The sequence below is a fragment of the Carlito syrichta genome, unplaced genomic scaffold (genome assembly GCF_000164805.1).
Source record: "Carlito syrichta isolate Samal-C Ts95f unplaced genomic scaffold, Tarsius_syrichta-2.0.1 Scaffold311369, whole genome shotgun sequence".
Lineage (NCBI taxonomy): Eukaryota > Metazoa > Chordata > Mammalia > Primates > Tarsiidae > Carlito > Carlito syrichta.
This window is the reverse complement of record NW_007255465.1, coordinates 120,412-131,373: the sequence shown is the minus strand read 5'-3', so window position 1 is coordinate 131,373 and position 10,962 is coordinate 120,412. Positions and strand designations below refer to the sequence as shown.

General features: G+C 36.7%; 1 protein-coding gene across 1 annotated transcript in view; it reads right to left on the bottom strand.

Moving 5' to 3' along the window:
* Positions 1-10,962, bottom strand: part of LOC103271176 (sperm flagellar protein 2-like) — a gene marked incomplete at both ends in the record, with an annotated part of 166,843 nt that overhangs the window by 37,993 nt on the left and 117,888 nt on the right. Inside the window, 3 exons of the mRNA XM_008068630.2 lie at positions 1,474-1,611; positions 7,163-7,301; positions 7,386-7,513. Coding sequence (XP_008066821.2) covers positions 1,474-1,611; positions 7,163-7,301; positions 7,386-7,513 — 405 coding nt within the window. The remainder of the gene's footprint in view (positions 1-1,473; positions 1,612-7,162; positions 7,302-7,385; positions 7,514-10,962) is intronic.

Sequence of the window (10,962 nt, the reverse complement as noted above, 5' to 3'; positions counted from 1 at the left end):
GAGATCTCACTTTAATCATGTGTGTAACCCACGCCACATGGATGTCTGTTGACCTGGTGTTGGCCCAGCTTTATCCTCTGCTTTAGATAAACTCTTTCTAACTCCATCTTCTTTTTCCAATCCAGTTTCCTAACATTGCTACGTAGGTTTTCCTTTCTTTAAACCTCTCACCTTGGGGCTGCTCTTGCTCTTTAAGTTTCCATTCATATTTTGGGCATCCTGTAGTCCAGCCTGTTCTTGCACCATGAATTGTCCCTTTGAAGGCTGGAAGTACTAGCATTCGTTAGTCGTTTGTTGAACACATGCTTATTGAACACCTACTATGTGCTAGCTCTAGGGATCTCCAGACAATATTCTCATCCCTGTAATGTCTCTTCAAATAAGTTAATCAATTGAAGACTAGAAATGCACCCTCTATCTTCACTGCTATTATCTTAGGAAAAAAATACTCTGTACACACGGCTTGACCAAGATAGCCTTAATATTCCTCTCAGCTTGACTAAATTCTGGACAGTTTTCTTTCCAGACCCTTGACTTCTCTTTTATTAGAGCATTTAAGAAAACTTGTCATTGTTCCTTTCTCTGTTTCTTTGAGATGTAAATCTTTCTGAAAGCCTCTCAATAGTTTTACAACTCAGGAATTTCTTTCTCAAGGATCTGATAACCATCTCTTTGTAATGTGAGCAATCATCAGGGAAAGACAGGGCCTCTACCTCCAGTTCCTGTGTGGGGATAGGAGCCTATCTTCAGTGGCTGCCTTGCCAAGTTGTAAAACTACGTCCTGTAATGAATATAGTGGAAAGTTGACTTTTCCTGAGTAAGGCCAATTAGCAAACGCAAATGGCCTAGGGACCCCTCAGCTCTTAAAAATTCTACAGCCCTTTGTCTCGGCAGAACTGGGTATCCAAACCTGGTCTGTGTTCTCTCCTCTGTTATGAGCAATAATATCAGAATTAAATCAACATCTGTCTTCTTATCTTGCCCTGTGCAATTTTTTTATTTGATAGAATGAGAATAAAAGTTAATCAGATTGTTCTGATGATTAGTCTGTTTTTCCAGTCCAGTATTGGGAGACTTCTTATTTTCAGGAATCCAATGCCTGCTGGGTCTGATCTTGCTCATGCTTTCTGCTTTCCTGGGCTTTCTTTGGCTGGTCACGTAAGGTGTCTGTTTTGAAGAGTAAATGGGGTAGACTCAGGGGTAGGCACTTATCCGACTGTTGCTCTCTATATATGTGGGCCACCTGGAAGTAAAGCTGGTGAGTAGTCGCTTGGGATGCTTCCGGTTTGGATGCTTGTTCGAACTGGACCAAAGTGTTTTATTTCAGCTGACTTCCTCGGCAAGTTGGAGCTCATACCAGGCAGAATGCCATGAGAAAAATGAGCCCCGAAGAGACCCCTTACATTCCCAAAGGAGTTGTTGCATGACATAGCTGCGAAGGGGAGTCTGGTCATTGTGACCAGCTGCTCTTACCTGCATCAGGGAAAAGAAATGGTTGATTATTATCCCAAGAAAGTCCTGTAACCAGCTTTCATTAATGATATCAAGCCGCTCCTGCTCCGCCTCTTCCTTCCGGGCATCACAAATATCCCACAGGCGGTCTCTCAGATCCTGAACAGAAAGTAGGCATTGTGGTTATGCTTTAGAATCATGGCTCAAATTATCTCAGTATAATAAAACCAAAATCCTTCACCTCTCTTAAAAATGTCCCTAAAGAAATTTTAGACCTATACTCTCATGTATTGTATTTGTTCATTCAACCCATATTTATTTTGCTTCTATCAGGCCCTCACTTTTGAAGATGACCTTACCAAATTATATGTTCATGCTTACAGCTCACATTACAGTTCATTTTATCCATGGATGGCTATGTTTTATGTATTTTAGGGCTTCCTCAAAAAATTTTTGAAAATCTTTTCAGTGAATTTTGGGGGTAAATGGTGTCTTGTTGGTGAAAGAAACACATAGCTGTATTTAACCCAAGGGCATAAACTTGTTAATTAATATAACTGGTGGAATATATTTTTTACCAGTAAGTGTCTGAGCTTAATAGATAGTCTAAAAATAAGCTTTGTATTGAAGAGTTCTCAGAAAAAGAAGTCTTTTACAGATCCCAGGTCTGCCATTTACTAGATCCTGAACAATAATAGATGATGAATATGTAATAATGAAATATAATAATACATTTATAATATTATGTATAATAATTTTGATTGACTCTAGGCCCTTGATCTCCCTTTTATTAGAGCATTTATTTAAGAAAACTTGTTATTGTAAATCCTTTCTCTGTCCTTTTGAGATGAAAATCTTTTTAAAAGCTTTTTACCAGGTTTACAACTTAGAAATGTCTTTCTCAAGGACCTGAGAACAACGAAATAAATGTAATATATTATTTATATGTTTAATAATTTATACATAAATATAATTTTAAAAACAATATTTATTTACTACATACTGAGTCCTTTCTATGTGTGTCAGAACATAAATCACAATACTTGTATTGACTCATGTAATGCCTCACAACAACCTTAGCTAGGTACTATATTATTATCTTCATTTTGCAGATGAAGAAACTGAGTCACAAAGAAGTTATTTTCCTTGTACCACACAATGAGTAAGTGGTGGAGGCAAGATATAAACCTGTGGTCTTGAGTAATATGCACCACTATATTAGGCCTCACTTCATTTGTATAATGGGCATAATACTAACTTACCTTTTAGATGTGTATATATACAAAGCACTTAGCACAGTGTTTAGCACACAATAATTTCTCAATTAATGAAAACTATTTTATGATAATTTTATTCATAGCAATAAAATATTTATTGTTTAATGAAACGTCTGGGCCGGATGCAGTGGCTCACGCCTAGAATCCCAGCACTTTGGGAGGCCGAGGTGAGAGGATTGCCTGAGTCCATGGGTTCGAGATCAGCATGAGTAACTTGGTGAGACCTCATCTCTGCAATAAATCAACAAATTAGCTGGGCATGGTGGCTCATGCCTATAGTCCCAGCTACTTGGAAGGCTGAGGTGGAAGGATTGCCTGAGTCCAGCGGGTCGAGGCTGCGGTGACCATGAGCACTCCAGCCTGGGTGACAGAGTGAGACTCAGACTAAATAAATAACTAAATGAATAAACAAATAAACCATCCAATCAATGAAACATATATGGTTCAATAAAACTTGACAGTTTTTGCAAGAATAGTAATTCACTGAACACGTACTATGTGTTGAGCATCATGTTTAGTGTTTTACATTGATTTCCTCCTAATGTCCCTCGTAGGTAGGTTTCTGATGAGACAATTGAGACCTAGAGAGATTATGTGACTTGCGTATAGTGCCTATTTGATAGGGCCAAGAATTCGAACCCAGGTAGTTTGATGTAAGTTCCATTTCTGTGACACCGTGTTTATGGAATAATTTGTGTTTGAACTCTTACCTTTGCATTTTGGTTTGTAACCTTGTGGCGGTTGTGCATAAACCAAAGAAATTACAAGCCATTTTTAGTGCCATATGCTAAGTATCAGAACAATATACCATTATTTTAGAGCCGATCTTAATATCTCTGTTGGGCATTCAATAAATACTGACTTGTGCCTATCAACTATTTTTATATTTTTAAAACATAGGAGGGTACACAGCAGAGGAAGAAGCATGACAGCAGGACTCTGGAGACCTTGATTCTAGTTCTTTTTCTGCTACTGACTCTCTGTAAAACCTTTGGAAGTAACATCATGTTTGTGGTTCAGTTTCCTAATGGATAAGAGGAAGACAATGCAAGAGCAAAACCTCTCCATTAACTTTATTGAACTTTCCAAAATAGAACTGTACATATTATTTTCTAATAACAATGAACTTTTTCTTATACTTTCACATTTCTACTCCAAGTTTGTTGTTTTTTCCTTCACTATTTTTGCTAGAAGTTTCTCTGCCTTATTACCTGAATTGACTTTTAAGTTTAATGTTTTTTATTTGCTAAGTTGTCAATTTCTACTTTTATCCTCATGAATTCCTTTCTCCCTTTCTCATATTTATTTTCTAGCTTCTTTCTGAAGTTATATTTATTTCTATTCTTTCATGTTTAATAAGTCAAGAAAAACAAGAATATATCTACCATATATAAACAAGTAGATAGATATTCACATATATATAAATATCATATGTAAGTCTATGCTGCTATCTTTGAGAGTCTCCTTACATCATTAGGAAAAATAAAATGAGATCTCTATCAAGATAATGTAATTTAAATATTCAAAAGTAAAATACAAAACTGTAAAAATATTAAAAATAGTGTTATACATATATAGCTTCAGGGTGAAGTATTTTTAAATTACCATAACTAATCTATAAAAACATTTATATATTAATTTACATAAACATTAAAAACTTTCTTCATATTAAAATTCACCTCAAATATCAAACTGGGGACATATTTTAACATATAATCAACTGATAGTTTATTTCTCTCATATATAAGAAGCTCTCTGAGTCAGAAAAAAAGCATATGCCAAGAGAAAAATGGGCAGAAATCACAAATAGGTTTCAGGAGGAGGAAAATAAAAATAAAAATTAAATTACAAGAAGATATTCATATTTTTACTCATTAAATTGGAAAAGAGTAACAAAAAAATTTAATGCATTTGCTCTGTTACTTGGAGTGAAATGTACAAGTGAGCAAATTTTTCAAATTTTGAAACTTGTAAATTTTCAATGTATTTTAAAATTCTTAAAAATAAGCATCATTTTAAATTCAGTTATTTTCATTTTAGAAATTTGCCTATAGAAACAATTAAGGATATAGCCAATATTTAACTAAATGAAATTTTACTGTATAATAAAAAAATGGCACTGAACAAAACTTTTTAATAAAATGGTGACTAAAAATAAAGATTTGATTAGCCAGGCTTGGTGGCTCAGCCTGTAATCCAGCGCCTTTGGGAGGCTGAGGTGAGTAGATTGGGTTCGAGACCCGCCTGGGCAACTTGGTGAGACCTCATCTCTACAATAAATAAAAAAATTAGCCAGGCGTGGTCGCGTGCGCCTATAGCTACTTGGAAGGCTGGGATGGAAGGATCACTGGAGCCCAGCAAGTCGAGGCTGCGGTGGCCGGGAGCGGCCACTGCACTACAGTCTGGGAGACAGAGTGAGACTCCAACTAAAAAAAATAAAAATAAAGATTTGTTAAATAAATTGATAGTTCATTCATAATTCTTAGCCATAAGAATGATATTGTAGATAAATCTTTATTTAAAAAAGAAAATATGTTTTATGATGAAAAAGAATGTTACAAAACAATTTGTATTTTTCTATCACATTTTTGTAAAAATAATCTGGAAAAATATACAGATGTGTACCAAGGTACTAACAGTCAGCTATTGGCAGTGGGATTATGAAGTTGTCCTTTTAGATTTTACTTCTTTTTATTATCTAATTTATCTACAACAAACATATGGTGCATTAGATTTAGAAAAAAATTCCAAATAAGATATTTGAGATTTCCAAATCTTCTCATTCTCTGCCAACAATCACCTATTACAGGGTATAAGTATATAAGATGGTAGAAGTATATAAGATGAAGTACATAAGATGTCTAGGTAGAAGTATGTAAGATGCCTGGTTTTGTGAATAAGTAGGAAAAACAAAAGATAGGAAAAAGATAGGTTTAGGATTTACTTATATATTAATTACTGGTTGAGGAATATTTACAAACAGATAAAATACTTCAGTTGTATTAGGATATTTTGATCCCTCCTTGGTTAAGCCCTTTAGTACCCTGACCAAACACTCAAGCCAGCATGATGCCCCCTTGCTATTACAAGAGCCTACCAATGAGCCTTCCTACTGGTCTCTCTGCTGTTTTTACTCTACTATAGAATCTATGAAAACCAGATTCAAGTCTTTGCATCTCACTCAGATCAACACCAGTATTCTTATGGTGACCTTTAAAGCCTTAGATAATCTGGTTACCTACTTTCTCTGATCTCTCTAACCGCATCACCAGTCACTGCTGCCCAGTTCACTCTGTTCCAGCCTTACCCACCTCCCTGCCATTCTTCACACACACAAGTGTCCTCCTCCTCCTCCATTGCCTTTGCCCACTGGCTTTCCCTGCATCTGATGCACGCTTCTTTCAGATACGTGCATGGCTCACTCAATCACTCTGTACTGAGTCTGTTCAAACGTGCCCTTGTCAGCGAGACTTTCCACAGCCATCCTGTACAAAAATAGTACAACAAACGTCCCTATCCCCTGGCCCTGCTTCATTGTTTTCATACTACCAATGACACACTCACTGTATGTTCACTTATTTATTACTTACTCTGTCTCCGAACCACAGAAACATAATCATGTGATTATAAACTTTTTTGTTCACTGCTGAATCCCTAGTCCTTTGAACAGTGCTGGGACAAAGATAGATGCTCAACAAATACTTCTTAAGCAGATGGAATGAAGCATAAAATAGAGTTTGGCAATGTTTTGTTGCACAAATAAATACTGAGATCATAATCTGATTTGATTGGTAGAAACCTATATTTAAGGTAATGGCAAGGGATTCCTCTGATGCGATAAGGGGTCTGTCAATTTACAAAGGAAAGATGAAGAGTAAGACGTTAAAATCAGGCTTCTTGTACATCAGAGTCCCTTTTCTAAAGCATCAGGGTAATATACTTTATGTATGAATTTATGAAAATCTGCCTGTCTACCAAATGCCAGGCATTCTGCTCGTTTGAGATACAAAGATGTGTATCACTTTGTATTTAGCACCTCCCCTCAAGAGATATATTCAACAGAGACAATCCTTTAGGTTTTCCATGTAGTTCACTCATTTCCCTTTTCCTTGCCATCAACAAACTATATAGTTGCATTTAAAATAGGCATGTGATTAACATCAAACATGAACATAGTTACATGGACTAACAAAGAGGTTAGAAATCTATAAGAGAGAGGCCAAAAATGTTCTTTCCAGAAGTGATGTCATGGTATTCTCATTCTGAACTCAAAGTGCAAAAAAGTCAATACTTTTGAAAATTAGCCAGAGTTCAAACTAGTTTCTTTTTCATCCTCAAGCCTCATAAAGGTAAGAGGAGAATGAGTTGGGGTTTTGCAGGATATGACATGAGATTCTTGGTACTCTGTTCCAACAAATCATAGGGTTTCTTACATTCAGTCTTTGGTGTAGTTCAGCCTTTGTTTCCTCATCATCCCATAGGTCATCAGGCAGAGAGTTGAAATCCATCTGCCACTGAGTGACAAAATCTTGTTTGTGATCTGGACGCCTTAGAAACTCCTGGAAATTTATTCTGAAAGCATTAAGACAATGAGATGAATCTTATATGTCACACCTGTAAACTGTATAAAATTCTGACTTTGGAAATTTTACTTACCTAATGTCATATAAATGAACAAGCATAGAATACTGGTATTCTCTCAGAGGCCTGAGTACTGTTTTGATGGTGTTTGTATAGGAACTTTCTATTAGTTCCCAGTAAGGTACTAAAAATGAAGATATTTCCTGTTGAGTGGTAAAGTGAAAAAATTGTTATTTCAAAATGAAAATTTCTCTGAATAATTTATTAAAAGAACAGTACTAAGCAAAAAGATTGAGATACAACTTCAACTATTTAAAGTGTTTCCTGAGACATTGTGCTCCTGCTCTCTCCTGATCCTTCAGCTAATTTCTATTCCAAATAATTCTTCATGTTTTATCTCAAACATCATTTATTCCATAAAATTTTCCCTGATCCAACAAGTCTTCAAGATTACCCTCTGAGGTTCTCCATTAGCACCCTGTACTTCACACATTTTAGCACTGATGACGTAAGTTGTAACTGCTTACTGTTTTGTTTGTACTCACCTCTAGAATGTCAGTCACATAAAGTCAGAAAATATGATTGTCTTGTTCACCTGTATGAGAGGGGTCTTCAAAATGTTAATGGAAAATGTGTATTATGAGAAAACTACACATGGACTTCACATTTTTTTGTCCCAAAATAAACTTGTATTAGCTTGTCATAACATATCTGAACAGATCTAGATTGAAGCATCAAGAAGGATTGAATTATCAGTTTGAAAAGAGCCCCTATCTGACAAACATGAATTCTACTAAAATTGAAGCAATAACAAATATCAAATCCATGGTGAAGCTTAGGTGAAAGAATAATAAAATCATTGATGCTTTAAAAAAAAATTTTATGGAGACAATGCCCCAAAGAAATCACCAATTTAAAAATGGATAACTCATTTTAAGAAGGGACCAGGTGATGTTGGAGATGAAGACTGAGTGGCAAACCATCGACATTGATTTGCAAGGAAAAAAATCATCCTGGGCCAGCTCAGTGGCTCAGCCTGTAATCCTGCACCTTTGGGAGGCTGAGGTGAGTGGATTGCCTGAGCCCACGGGTTCGAGACCCTCCTGGGCAGTGAGACCTTATCTCTACAATAAATAAAAAAATCAGCCAGGCGTGGTAGTGCATGCCTGTAATTCCGGCTACTTGGAAGGCTGAAGTGGAAGGATCGCCGGAGCCCAGCAGGTCGAGGCTGCGGTGGCCGGGAGCGGCCACTGCACTCCAGTCTGGGCAACAGAGTGAGACTCCAACTCAAAAAAAAAAAAAAATCATCTTATTGGTGCCCTAATAGAGAAGGATGGATGTTTAACAGCAGAATCAATAGCCAATATCATATATATCTCAGTTGTTTCAGCTTACACAATTCTGACTGAAAAATTAAAGTTGAGCAAATTTTCTACTCTATGGATATCAAAACGGTTGTGCTCAGATCAGCAGCAGACAACAACAGAACTTTTAAAAGAAATTTTAAACAAGTGGAATCAAGATCCTAAAACATTTCTTCAAAGACTTGTAATAGGAGATGAAACATGGCTTCACCAGTAAGTTGCTGAATACAAAGCACAATCAAAGTAGTGGCAACCAAGAGATGGAAGTGGTCCAGTTAAAATAAAACTGGACCAGTCGAGTGCAAAGACCATGGCAACAGTTTTGGGAATGATCAAGGCATTTTGCTTGTTGACTTCCTGGAGGGCCAAAGAATAGTAACATTTTCTTGTTTTTTTCTTTAAATATATTTTTTATTTTAAAAATGTGGGGTACAGTTAAGGGTTAGGTATACAAATATGCATCATTCAGGCACTCTTGTTGATAAAGGGTGTGCCCCCTTCCCCAGACAGATATTAACTACCATTAATCCCACCTCCCTCCCCCTCTCTGCCCCCCATAGTTTCCCACCACTGTCAATCTTTTTCTTATAGTATTACAATAGATATTCAAGGTCCACTTATGAGTGAGAACATGTGATACTCAGATTTCTGTTTCTGTGAGAGATCACTCAGTATTATAAACTCTAGTTCCATCCAGATTGCTGCGAAATTCATGATTTTGTTCTTTTTTATGGTATTCCATTGTGTATATGTACCACATTTTTTAATCCAGTCCTCTTTCGATGGACAGCATAGTTGGTTCCAGGTTCTTGCTATTGTGAACAATGCTGCAATAAACATATGTGTGCAGGTATCTTTTCTATAGAGTGATTTGAGTTCTTCAGGGTATATTCCCAGCAGGGGGATTGCAGGGTCATATGGAGGGTCGATATTTAGAGCTTTTAGGAATCGCCACACTGCTTTCCAGGGAGGCTGTATTAGTTTACACTCCCACCAACAGTGTAGAAGTGTTTCCTTTTCACCACGTCCTCTCCAGCATCTGTAATTTTTTTGAGTTATTGAAAATTGCCATTCTGCCTGGAGTTAGGTGGTATCTCAGTGTAGTTTTAATTTGCATCTCCTTGATGATTAGTGAGGTTGAACATTTCTTCATGTGTCTGTTGGCCGCTTGTATGTCTTCTTTTGAGAAGTGTCTGTTCATATCTTTTGCCCACTTGATAATGGGGTTGTTTGTTTTTTTCTTTTCAGTACATTTGAGTTCCTTGTAGATCCAAGATGTTAGGCCTTTGTCAGACATGGAGTTGGCAAATACTTTTTCCCAGTCTGTGGGCTGTCTCCCTGCTCTCTTGATGGTTTCTTTGGCTTTACAGAAGCTTGTCAGTTTAATGAGGTCCCACTTGTCTATCTTATCTCTTATGGCCTGTGTGTTTCGGGTTTTGTTCAGGAATTGGATGCCAGTTCCAATTTCCATAAGGGTATGTCCTGCATTTTCTAAGGTTCTTATGGTTTGAGGTTTTACACTTAGGACTCTGATCCATTTAGAGTTAATTTTTGTGTATGGGGATAGATAGGGGTCTTGTTTGAATCTTCTGCATATGGTCTGCCAGTTTTCCCAGCACCATTTACTGAATAGGTTCTTCTCTCCCCAGTGGTAGGTGGTAGAGGCTTTGTCGAAGATGAGTTGGTTGAGAAATTGAGGTTTTGCTTCTGGAATCTCAATTCTATTCCATTGGTCTGTATGCCATTCCTGTACCAATACCAAGCTGTTTTGATGACCGTAGCTTTATAGTAAAACTTGAAGTCTGGTAATGTGATTCCTCCTGCTTTGTTTTTTTTTTTGCTGAGGATTGTTCTGGCTATTCTTGGTCGTTTGTGTTTCCATATGAATTCCTGTATTGTTTTTTCTAGCTCTGAGAAGAATGTTGCTGGTAATTTGATGGGTATTGCATTGAATTTGTAGATTGCCTTAGGTAATCTTAGGTAATTAAGATGGACATCTTCACAATGTTGATTCTTCCAATTCATGAGCATGGGATATTTTTCCACTTGTCTGTGTCATCTTTGATTTCTTTGAGCAGTGTTTGTAGTTTTCATTGTAAAGGTCTTTCACATCTCTGGTTAGGAAGATGCCAAGGTATTTCGTTTTTTTGTGTGACTATTGTGAATGGGACTGTGCTTTTTATTTGGGTTTCTGTTTATTTATTATTGCTGTAAAGAAATGTGATTGTCTTTTGCACATTTATTTTATACCCTGAGACTTTGCCAAAGTCCTTTATCAGTACAAGGAG